Source organism: Oncorhynchus keta, chromosome 32, assembly GCF_023373465.1.
Source record: "Oncorhynchus keta strain PuntledgeMale-10-30-2019 chromosome 32, Oket_V2, whole genome shotgun sequence".
NCBI lineage: Eukaryota > Metazoa > Chordata > Actinopteri > Salmoniformes > Salmonidae > Oncorhynchus > Oncorhynchus keta.
The window spans coordinates 14694286-14707431 of NC_068452.1; the positions used below are offsets into that span (position 1 = coordinate 14694286).

Below are 13146 nucleotides of genomic sequence, written 5' to 3' on the forward strand. Positions count from 1 at the left end.
CAGAAACCTAATTAAATGAAAAACATCTTTGGAACCGGTATCGAATTGAAGGAACCGGGATCAAAGTGTCAACGATGGGACATTTTAACCCTAGCCTTTTTGGGGGCCCACAGAGAGGTACTACCTCAGGGGTATCAAACTAATTCCACGGAGGGCAGAGTGTAGGTTTTTTCCTTTCAATAAAGACCTAGACAACCAGATGAGGGGAGTTCTTTACTAATTAGTGACATTAATACATCAATCAAGTACGAGGTGGAGTGAAAACCCTCAGACACTCGGCCCATAAAGCGAAAATAAACCGACTCAACTGACCGTATTCAGCGTCTTGCATTCATTAGTCTAGGGCACTTGGTTTCCTTTTTTCTTTCTAGAGGACATCTACATTAGTCTATTTGAACAAGTTATCCCTCTGAGCACAAGTCCATTTCCTCCGCCATAAACATTTGCTGAACGAGTCTCTTTCCAAAAGAGGGGACAAAACTAGTAAACAAACACCCCGGGGGCCCCGCGGCTCACCTATCAGGAAATAGCACCATGCAACGGGCTCACTCTCTTTACTGAGAGCAAAGCAAACAATGAAAAACTAGGTTATGAGTGTAATGCCCTACTAAGTTTGCGTTGGATGGCCTGTTTCTTGTTATGACACTGACTGTGGGCGTCTGGCTGTGGTCTGAGTCCAGAACCCAAGCCCAGCCCACTTTTGCCCCTGTCCATCTGTATTTCAGTGTTCCTGACAACTTACTTGCACCAGCATGCGGCTCTACCTTGTCATCAGCACTCTGTCTTTCTATCAGTGCTTTGCACAACACCACAGCTGAGGTGACTAGTCAGACAGAAACCCCTTTAAATAGAAACTTTCTCTCCCCAGAGTGAGCAGTGAGGATTCCTCCCACCACGGCACCTGTGAGCTAAAGTAGTACCGTAGTTCATCACCAACAACCAATTGTATTTCAAAGCAAGTCTGGCTTTTGGTTGAGTAAAGAAGCTTAATGAGCTGAAAAATCCAGAATCTTCGCCATCACTCATAATTAACACTACCGCATTTGTTTCCATTTCATTAAACTAACTGCGCATCATGACATGATTTGTTATCACTTATAAGCTTCTCTGCTTTAAAATGGGGGTCAATAGTCTATCCATTAATACAAATATTAATGTGAACTTGTGTAGCTCACGCTATATTTCCAAAGCGAAAAGTGTAGGCCTGTGCCTGGTGAATTAACCAGCAACATGACCATCCGAGGAAGCTACCGTTTATTCCCCTCGGTATTAAGCCAGGTGAGAGATGAAACTGACAACAAGTGGTTGACAATAAAGCGCAAAACTAGCCCAACAAAGGCCCTTTTTATTTACTCAAGCAAAAGATTTAGCCTCAGGTTGGCATACATCGCTGAACCTCCTCACATAGAGCTCACCACGTTTCCTTGAAAATCGCTGAAAACAGCTGCAGCTTATATGGAATGCAATCAGCCCTCTGCCAAGAGAGAAACTAGAGGAAACCATCCCATATATGGACAAAGAGGCCAAATATTATTTTCTCAATCTACTGTGAAGCATTTTTTTGTTTTTCATTTGCCCATGAATAACAGTGAAGTCTAAGGAGACGTACCAGTTAACCTATCGGTCAGCTTTGATTAAAGGACCCATGTCAACCGTTTAAGCAAAATGATGGTCCTGTGATGTTGTACTATGACTTTGATCCAGTTTTTGTTGTTGCATGAATACATTTTTTTGGTGTCTACAAAAGGTTTCTCTGGCTGTAAAGTGTTTTCTCCCACACACACACTTTACCAGAATAAGGAGGTGAAACTACCACTGGCTAGTGCCTTTAATTCTAAGACCGCTAAAACACCTTTGCTTTTCAAGGGAATGCTCCTACAAGTTAAGACATTCTACACTGGTTCTCTTTCCAGCACTGCATAGTAACATAGCAAACCTCCTTGGTTCTGAAGCCTGTGCCCATTTCCCAACAGGATAAAGAATGAACAGAGCAACAATATACCTCTTCCACATACTGTATTATTATTATTATTATTATTATTACACACAGTATGCAAAAAAAAGTGTGACAACAGGTTTGTTGATCTAGGAGTTTGAAAAAACACCTCCATACAACTGCTAGGCTAAAAGCACCATATAAGAGAGCATTAGATAACTTGATGCATGGTAACCCAGATGCTCTGAAGCAGCTATCGGTTGCGTTAACCCCAGGAGACTGTAACCACCTGACCTTGGTGGGCTCTGTGCAGCAGTCACCCTCCGACACCTGGTAGGTGAGGTCCGTCTCCTCGAAGCCTGTGGCGCTCATGCGCTGGTCGGTGGACGGGTCATTGCGGGGCGGCGAGTCAGGTGAGTTGAGGCACGTCTGGATGAGCGCCTTGCCCGTCTCGCTGGTAATCATGGGCTGGAGCTTGCGTGTGGCAAATGTGTAGACGTGGCCTGTCTCGCTGGCCACCAGGAGGAGGACCTGGGTTCCCGTTAGAGTGGAGAGCTCATAGGCCTGGGGGAGTGGGATGAGAGAACATCAGGCATCAAAGCAAACTTAATGTAGCCCTTTCCACCCACAGTCATGTCATCCCGTATACGGGTCATTGATAAGTGCCTAAATTGGAACACAGTGGCTGTAGAGTGACATGCTATACATGACGTCAGAGCTCAGGTTCGCCACTTCACAGCGCTGTATGGGTTTTAACTGACAGCTGTTATAAACTTGAGCATGTGCGCGACAACAAGATGCCTCCAACCTTCCTGCTAATTGGGCTACCTCTGCACATGTCATTTGAATGAAGGAAATCCTGTAAATAGAGACGAGTCGGTGTTCTGAAAGATAATACGTTGAGGGTTATAATAAATACCGCTTCGTCATACAAGCAAACTACACACCCGTGAGTCCAAATGTACATCACATTTCCATATTTGAAGACATGTAATTTACAGTATCAAGGTTTATGATCGCTATGTTTGATCCACAGTTACAAGGATGACATGCGTTACGCCCTGAAGAGAATGAGTTTGTTGTATTGTGAAGAAAATTAGACACGGAACACACACTTGAATGCACTCATGACTCCATTCTATACGCACACAAAATGACAAAATCAGTTTCTCTGAAGTGATTTTGGGGTAGTTGTTTAACATATTTTGCTACTACTACCACCACCGATCAGTGGTCTAGTCACACGTCAGAGCCTTATATTAGCCTCACAGAATGGAATCTTTTAAATAAATGCCTTCAAACATCACACTTTCCCGACGACCACACAGTTGAAGCTATAGCAGAGGGGTCATTGACGCTCTCGCCTCCTGGGGACTCAGTCAAGACAGACAGGCCTGCATTACGATGGATAGTGGTGCGAACCTGATGAAGGTTGCTCAAATCAACAAATGGACCCGACTGCAATGTTTTGGACATCTTCTGCACTTGGCCATTGGTAAGTAACCTTGTCAATTGTGTATATTGAAGTGATTGGTTATATTAAACTAAATGTAACTAAATGTATTTTTTCTCTCCATCAACTGATGAATAAATATTACATTTGTACATAACTAAAGGGATTATTGTGATTTACATTTCATTAAAATCTCTTGATTTCTCTTAGAGAGAGTGGGTAGACAAAATGGGTGGATCGAGCCATTGGAGTGTGTAAGAAAGTGGTAGGTGCCTTTTCCTATTCGTGGAAAAAGAAGAGACATGTCAGTTGCTCAAAAAGAACAACCTACCCCAGCACAAGTTGGTGACAGAGTCACTTACCAGGTTTTGATCACGTCAAAAGATGATGCAAAGAGTACTGGAGCCGGAGAAAGCCATTTCACAGATCTTGTCCAGAGACAAGACCCGGGACTTACCTCCCACCTATACAGATATAGATGTTCTTGAGTCCATCAACCAGGCATTGACCCCACTCCTAGAATTCAGATGCTCTGTCTGGTGAGTCTTATCTGAAGCCAGTACTACACCTGTTCAATACAGAGGTCATGAAACCTGATGGTGAAACAGAGCTCACCCAAACCATCAAAACGATAGTCATAGACTATGATGACTTAGCCACAGATGACCTCCTGAACATCTCCTGATTCTGACAGTGAAACTAATCCACTGGACTGGTGGAAGATCCACCAAAAGAAAGAAAAAAAAACTTTCCCAAAGTCAGCCACCTGGCAAAGGCTGCCTGTGCATTCCTGCAACCAGCTCCCCCTCACAGTGCGTTTTTAGCACAGGTGGCAACATTAGTGACCTGCCATAGGTCAGCTTTAAAGCCAGAAACCGTAGACAGACTTGTAAGACAACTACCCCAACAAACTGGCCCATGTGGCCCATGTGCTATTAGGCTAACAGTTATAATGCATATTGACTTGCACTATTTTAAAATTGTATTTCTTGCTCATGACTTGTAAGGTTTACAGCTCTACTTCGGACAAATAAGAAACATTAAAGCCTTTGGTTTGTTCAGGCATTCTAGAGTCTGAAGCAGATTTTTAAACATTATTTGATTAATATCAGGATAATTATTGTTATCGAATGAAACACACACACACACACACACCTTGTGATAATTATTAGCCATATCGCCCAGCCCTAGCATCAATAGATAAAACAGGCCCTTGCATGCATCTTTATCAATATATTGTTACAATTGTGATACGGTAATAGGTTCAGTATAGCCTACAGTTTCAGTGAATATTGTTGTATGACAAAATGGATGAATGACTACAAAAATGTGCATTTAGGATTTAGGCCTAGTGGTTTTCACAAGTCATTTGAGACCTCATGAAAAGCTGTATCTAAATGCAAAACCATTCATACAAACAGTTACACAAACAAACGTACAGTCAATAACACAATCCATGTACTGCCTAACACAGTACATGAATATTCAATGAACACTTTCTACAAATGTGCTCAGCAAACACACACAATTCCTTAGCACTGATGCAATGTGGTATGGCAGCAAGCACATCTAACAATTTATTTATTGATGTTGGAGAGAACAATCAATGTGGTCTCTGGGCTGTAGTCCGACAAAGGCCAAGAGTGGAGAGTTAGGCTAAAGGTTATTGGGAGAGCAAGAGGTCAATATTTCTGAACAAGCGCATTAGTTGCTTAGAGCAGTGCAGGGCCACATTCAGAAGGCAAACGTTGTGGAACATTGCAAATAGAAATGTCATGAATATAACCAACAGGATTCCTTACTCAGTATTTCAGAAGGTCATGTTTGTTCTACACAGGCTCATAGTACCTCAACCCAGTGCACTACTTAATGCAGCCTAGACCAAGCTTCCTTCCACCATGCATAGCCATTTCTTAAAAGCTTTTAAACGGCATCTCGGTGAGCACAAGCTGTTGTTTCCAAGGGGAACCCCACAGCCAAGCATAACATTGTGCCTTAGGCAGCAGAGAGCATGGCTCTAACAAGCCCAGGGCTCTCAGGCACTATGGGATAGTAGTAGGAGGGAAATGGGATCGTTTTGTCAGCAGCCATTGGCCAGTTGGCTGCGTATGCTATTCAATGTATTGATGCACTTTATGGTGCTCATAAAACGGGGACAACATCAGAAAGCAACCAGTGTTAATTAGAAAACAAGGCTACAAAGTCAGGAAGGGGCAAAGGATAGGAAGGAGAATATGAAGTTGAAGAGCTTGAGCGAGTTAGGATTGGCTCTCCTGTGTCCTCTACTTTGCAGCAACACTTTCTGTAGGCTGTTATTTGTGCGGACCCACCCACCCACACACCAACCCTGGGCCGGTATGTAACCTAGTGGTTAAGAGCATTGGGCCAATAACTGAAAGGTCGCTGGTTCGAATCCCCGAACCAGCTTGGTGGAAAGATCTGCCGTTCACCCTTGAGCAACACCCCAAAAACTACTCCCTGGGTGCCGATGATGTCGCTTAAGGCTCCCGGCACCACTCCGATTGAAGGGTTGGGTTAAATGTGGAAGACACATTTCAGATGGATGCATTCAGTTGCGCAACTGACTCAGTATCCCCCTTCCCACACTGTATATGCACAAGTGGCATTGCCTCCTCATTGCAGAGTGGAAGGAACCCTGTGGTTGCCTAGGCACCCACAGAGGGTGTGTGTGCTTTGGCAGTGCACTATGGAGGAGCAGTGATAGCTCAAAGCTCAGATTTTGTGGCACATCAAAGCAGTACCTTACTCTACCTTCCACATTGCAGTCTGATTTTATAAGGGAACCAGAGCATCCTGGGGCTGCAGGTAGTCGAGTGGTTAAGAGAATTGGGCCAGTAAACGAAAGGTTGCTGGTTTGAATCCCAGAGCCGGCAAGGGGGAAGAATCTGCAAGGCAGTTAACCCACAAAAACACCTGCTCCCCGGGCACCGTGGATGTTGATTAAGGCAGCCCCCCGCACCTCTGAATCAGAGCGGTTGGGTTAAATGTGGAAGACACATTTCAGATGAATGCATTCAGTTGTGCAACTGACTATGCAGCCCCTTTCCTTGCCTGTATTTTGTAAGAGAGGTTGACAAACTTTTTTTTAGCCCCTCCCTGCTGCATACAGCACACCTGGATACAAAAATCAGTAAAGTACCATGCCCTGAGCGGGATTATTCAACTCCCAAAGGCCTTTGCAGACTGTATGTCGGAATCAGTTTTAAGATTATCACATTACACTATGATGTTACCAAATTAAAATCTTGATTTCAACTTGGCCAGATTGTACGATTTGCTTAAGTTCTGTCTCCACATACGGCGATTGGCTTGTGAGGCTACGTCAACTGCAGCGGTGTATTTGATCTGCACATGTGGCAGCAGCACAAGCCTCACTATGCTTATGCACAAGTTCAGAAAAAAACTGAAAGTATGCATCTTACAAAGAGTCCACATACAAACTTTATATGTCCAAACTCAGAATCAAATAGGCTTCCTCAAAATAACATGGTCGCTGTGGTAGAACATTGTGCATTTATCAAAATCCCATCAGGTGGCCTGACTTCATGCAGATGTGTCATGTAAACAAGATTAGGGAAATCATTATTTTTTTACAGCATGTAGGCTGAAAGTTTAAAATCAAACTGTTATTAAATCTGACTATTCACAACAATATCAGGTGGTGTGAAAGGAAGGCCCAGAAAATCATTAAAGACTCCAGCCACCTAAGCCATAGACTTGTCTTTGCATCAAGTCTGACACCAACAGGCTCCTGAACAGCTTTTATCCCCATGCCATAAGACTGCTAAATAGCTGACAGAATGGCTACACAGACTGAGTTGACCCTTGTATTTTATTTTTGCACCGACTCTACACTCACATGCCAACACGACCATGTCTATAAGTCTTTGCTAGGTAAAGCCCCGCCTTATCTTAGCTCACTGGTCACCATAGCAGCACCCACCCGTAGCACGCACTGCAGCAGGTATATTTCACCGGTCACCCTGAAAGCCAACTCCTACTTTGGCTGCCTTTCCTCCCAGTTCTCTGCTGCCAATGACTGGAACAAATTGCAAAAATCACTGAAGCTGGAGACTCATCTCCCTCACTAAATTTAAGCATCAACTGTCAGAGCAGCTTACAGATCATTGCAGCCAATTTAGGAAAACCGAGCCCATCCAAATACCTCATCCCCATACTGTATTTATTTATTTTGCTCCTTTTGCACCCCAGTATCTCTACTTGCACATTTATCTTCTGCACATCTATCACTCCAGTGTTTAATTGCTAAATTGTAATTATTTCACCACTATGGCCTAATGATTGCATTTACCTCCCTCTTACTTAATTTGCACACACTGTATATAGACTTGTCTATTGTGTTATTGACTGTACGTTTGTTTATTCCATGTGTAACTCTTTGTGTCTCACTGCTTTGCTTCATCTTGGCCAGGTTGCAGTTGTAAATGAGAACTTGTTCTCAACTGGCCTACCTGGTTAAATAAAAGTGAAATAAAATCAATAATAAAAAATAAAACATGCACACACATTTATAATGACTCGACACACAATAATTTACGCTGCTGCTACTCTGTTTATCATATCCTGATGCCTAGTCACCGTACCCCTATACATACCTACCTCTTATCACTCCAGTATCCCTGCACATTGTAAATATGGTATTGGACCTGACCCTGTATATAGCTTCTAACTTTTGCATGTTTTTGTTCTACCTTGTTATTTTGTGGCATTTGCAAGAAAGGCATTTCAGTGTACTTGTGCATGTGACATTAAAACTTGACACCCCCTGAGGAACACATGCATGCTGCAGTCCCATTTGACAGACGTATCTAGGATGAGGTTATCAGCCTACACATGACCCAACCTAAATGCAAATAGTGTTATACCTAACCAAACAGGCCAGATCAAACAATATTGAGTTGCCTTGAAAAGAAAGTGGCTTTGGCAGCAAGAATTTGCATGCTCAGGTTTTTACTTGGCTAGAACTTGGGCAGGTGATTGCAGGAATGCATTAAAATGTTCTTCACACCAGTCTATTGATCCTCTGTAGAAGCCAAATTGCAATACACATCTGAAATCAGTCCTTCAACTTTATAGCTACCCTGGAAAACCTAATCAAGAACCATTCATGAAAACATTGTGTTTTGAATAAAATCTATAATAGGGCCTCAGACCATTGAACTCAAATTAGTTAGCTGTAAGTTACCACATAAAAAAAATACTTGACAAATAGAACTCAATATCTACTGATGGTGTAAAATCAAGTTTCCTGGAAAGGTGTCCCGCAGGGGTTGATTCTGGGTCCTGTACTTTTTAATGTTTACTAACAATAGACTTGTCTGCAAAACAATGTAACCTGCACTTGTATGCCAATTATGCTGTTGTGTATGCTATTGCCCCCACTGTTGATCAGGCTCTCTGAACTACAGTCTGCCTTTAATGTATTACAGAAAGACTTTGACCTCAAATTAGTACTGAATGCAGCTAAAACTAAGTATGTAGTTTTCTAGAGCGCATAAAAATGTCTGATTTAAGCATGTGTACTTTGGATGGTGTTCATATTAAATCATGTCAGTGCTTACAAATATTTGGTCATTTCCTATATAAATAGGTCCTGCCTCTCGCTAAATAGTAGAAAGCAGATTGTTCAGTCGAAGTCGGTCCTAGACTATGGCGACATCATCGATATGAACGCAGCTGCCACTCAATTTAAGTCGTTTGTCGCCCATAAGAACTGCGTCTATTTAAATACTCATCACTGCATTCTCTACCAGAAAGTTGGTTGGCCCTCTGATGTCACGTAAGATGACAAATTCCTAAGTTTTCATTTATAAAGCACTTTTACATAAAGTCCCACTATACCTAACATCATTACTACACTTGAGACATACAAGTTTCCACACTGGTCTCGGGGATGGGTAACTCCGGAAATTCCTTTAGTCTCCGAGCTAACTATAAAAGCTGATTTTACCTTTCGTGTACCTTATGTTTAACAATCTTCAAAATGTCCTTAAAATGTGATGTTTGTGCTTCTAGTGCAATTCAGAAAGCTGATTAAGGACCTTATTACTGATGTTTTTTATGACCGTGTTTTTCTTTCTGCTTGCATTTATATTTTGATGTGAATTTCTGTGATTTATGTAATTCAGGGCTCATCTGTAAATGAGACCTTGGTCTCAGTATGACTGTGATAAAATAAAATGTTATTAGTTAGCTATAAGTTACATCACATGAGAAAGGGTCATCACTAGGTTAGCACAGTCACCGCCTATTTTAAAATGGATTGTAAACCTAAGCACACTGCTAACCGTATTCCTAACCTTAAATGAAGACAAAAGCACATTTCTACCATAGCCCAACACGTGTGCCTGTGAAACCGAACGTCTGCGCAGGTGTGGGAGCACGAGCACAGGTCGGCAACATGTCTGCAATGAAAACAAAGAGACCGAATACTGATAACTAACCTTCTTCATAATGCCAGTCTTCCTCTTGCTAAAAGTTGTGTACCGGCGAAGTTTGTTGTCTATAAATTCCATTTTGATCTTGACTCGTCCGCGGGTTTTCTTGCCTGGCTTTGCCCCTGTTGCACCGCCATAACCTCCCGGGGGTAGCCCCACAGACGTCGCCGATGCAGCGACTTCCATCTCAGCTCTCTCCCGTTTCACCCCTCTTTTGTCCCCGGCTGAACCCATGGTCTCATCATCATCCCCGGAGTCGGACTCTGGTTCAGAGCCGCTGTACACCACGTCGGCTGAGTACTGTCTGATTCGGTCGTCAAACCTTCCACCTTCGGCACCACTCATGTTCGTTCCTGGGTGATTAACTTGCAGAGCGGTCAACCCAGTCCCATTTCCAGGTCGTGCGCCCCCTGCTCTTGTACCTATTCCTGCCCCGTTTCCCCCCAACATTCCGAACCTATCCCCCAGGCCTTCAAACCTCTCGCCCCGTTGCGGTCGATGGACCCACTGGTCTATGCGTAAATGAGCGATGTTGTGATCGAACAGAAATTCAAAAACGGTCCATTCCTCAGCTTGTTGGTGCAAATTACCTTGGAATCCAGCTATTCGAGAGATATAACTAGTTAGCTAAATGCCATTTAACTAACGACTTTATCAACAAGTAAAGCCTAGCTAGCTAGATATATAGTGCTGCTGCGGGTTATCTGTGAGCTTTAGCAAAACACGATCAAATGAATAACCACAGACTCGTGTAAACGAAATAAATTGACCATGGTATATAATTTACGATAACTGTGCAAAGTTGTAACGTTAGTTAGAAGTTATGTTTCCTCCTACAACTAATCAATCAAGCCCAACCCCCTACTCTTCTCCACTTAAGGACATTTCGATATACATCCATTGGTATTACTCCGCGATCACATATAATTCACCACGAAAACGCGTGACAATTCCCAGTCTCTCTTCCAATATAGACAATTTATGTTATTAACATATGGAAAATGTATTAATTTGAAAATACATTTTAGATGTACAAGAGTAACCAATTTAGCGCGCATGAATTCTATCCGGGAAACGTTCTTTCGAGATCTACTTTCCGCCATATACAGAGATACATTTCCTTTTATGGTGTTGTCGCTCCTTATTTGGTGAGTCATAGCTCCGAACCCTAGGCAGAGAGGAAGAGGGCGAAGCGAGAGCATTTACTCCACCCAAACAATGTTTGTGTGAGATCAGCCCTTTTTTGTTTAAAGGTCTATGACAGAGTGTGGAATTTCGTGAGGTTTATTTGATCAAATAGAAGTTACGTCATGTTTAGGCTGTTACAAATGTACTGATATAAAACTACCTAGTTGTGCATGTTGTTATCACGCGTACCTGCCCTCTCATTGGCTGGAATGGTCCCACCGGATCTCGCCTGCTTTCAATCATTGAGGACAAGCATTTCCATTTTTAGAGCAGCCACTCGATTATCTTGTAAATATAAGAGATCACCTTTGCCCTGAACTTGGTTGTGATTGGACGAAAAGGCATCCACATAGTTTCGTAATTGAAAAGAGCCAAATGTGTCTTGGATAAAAGTGATTTTAAAATGGCAAACTACGTAACGTATGTTTTTTCCCAGTGATGTTTGAATATTTTTGCCTATAAAACTACCAACTTTACCTGTGTTCTAAAAGTAGGATGTGAAGTCAAATACCCCCCATTGTAAATGTGATGATAAATTCTCTAGCATTTTTAATTACAGCATTACTTTATTTACTCATAATGGAACAGTATATAACAATACATACAGCATTTCGATTCTTATTCCATATTTGGGACTCTAGCGAATTAACCCCGAAGACCCACCCTGTGAATTAAAAGTAAAACAACCATGCAACATGAAGTAGACAATTATGGGGAATAAGATACATTTGGAATACATGCATTTAAATAAATGTATCTTTATACGAGTTGTCTTGGAGATTCATCAAACAAATTCATGTTCGTTAAAGACTGTAGGCTTTGCTGTAGCCACAAGGTGGCGGTATACGTCTATGATTTCCACAGTCAGAGAAGTTGTAAGGCAAGCCACGTTTCCTTTTTGTTCAGGTTTATGCAAGGAAAACTTTGCATGTAACAAACATACAACTGTTCGAGCACTCATGCTGCATTTTGAAGCAACTTGCAAACACTTTCTCCAGCACTGCTTCCAAACTAGATGTGCATTCCAGGAGGTTGGTGGCACCAAACACATGGTTTCCAGGTGTTTAATGACATTCCATTTGCTCGGTTCCAGAGATTATTATTAGCTGCCCTCCCCTCAGCAGCCTCCACTTGTGCATTGTCATTCTGCCATAAGACTTGCTGCCTAAAGAACGTGGTGTGACCTACAACCTCATACACCAAGTTTAGAAAAACACTGACTCGTATTAAATTCGAACCTATTCTACCTGACAGACAATCATACACTACATGACCAAAGTATGTGGACACCTGCTCGTCGAATATCTCATTCCAAAATCATGGCCATTCATATGGAGTTGGTCCCCCTTTGCTGATATAATAGCCTGTACTCTTCTGGGAAGGCTTTCCACCAGATGTTGGAACATTGCTGCAGGGACTTGCTTCCATTCAGCCACAAGAGCATTAGTGAGGTTGGGAAATTATGTTGGGCGATTAGCCCTGGCTCGCAGTTGGCATTTCAATTAATCCCAAAGGTGTTTGATGGGGTTGAGGTCAGGGCTCTGTGCAGGCCAGTCAAGTCATGCTGAAACAGGTAAGGGCCTTCCCCAAACTGTTGCCACAAAGTTGGACGCACAGAATCGTCTAGAATGTCAATGTATGCTGTGTGCGATTGCTTGGCCATGAAAACTAATTTCATGAAGCTCCCGATGAACTTCTTGTGCTGACGTTGCTTCCAGAGGCAGTTTGGAACGACTTCGCTGCTGAGCCGTTGATGCTCCTAGATGTTTCCACATCACAATAACAGCACTTACAGTTGACCGGGTCAGCTCTAGCAGGGCAGACATTTTATGAACTTACTTGTTGGAAAGGTGGCATGATGGAGCCACGTTGAAAGTCACTGAGCTCTTCAGTACGGGCCATTCTAATGCCAGTGTTTGTCTATGGAGATTTCATGGCTGTGTGCTCAACTTTTTTTACACCTGTCAGCAACGGGTGTGGATGAAAAAGCCGAATCCACTAACTTGAAGGGGTGTCCACATACATTTGTATATATAGTGTACCTGTTCACGCAATACGTTTCTATCTAAACTGCTGACATTCTGTAACAA

At 42.6% G+C, this 13146-nt stretch overlaps 1 protein-coding gene across 2 annotated transcripts in view; it reads right to left on the minus strand.

Moving 5' to 3' along the window:
* The window catches only part of LOC118365059 (serum response factor-like), a 30684-nt gene extending 19725 nt beyond the window's left edge, over positions 1–10959 (minus strand). Inside the window, exons 1-2 of one of the 2 annotated variants that reach the window (XM_035746965.2) lie at positions 9875–10959; positions 2231–2500 (exon numbers count right to left, since the gene is read on the minus strand). In XM_035746965.2, coding sequence (XP_035602858.1) covers positions 2231–2500; positions 9875–10318 — 714 coding nt within the window. In that variant the 5' untranslated portion in view covers positions 10319–10959. The remainder of the gene's footprint in view (positions 1–2230; positions 2501–9874) is intronic. The other variant, XM_035746966.2, reaches the window with a different exon arrangement.
* Positions 10960–13146: the final 2187 nt, after the last annotated feature.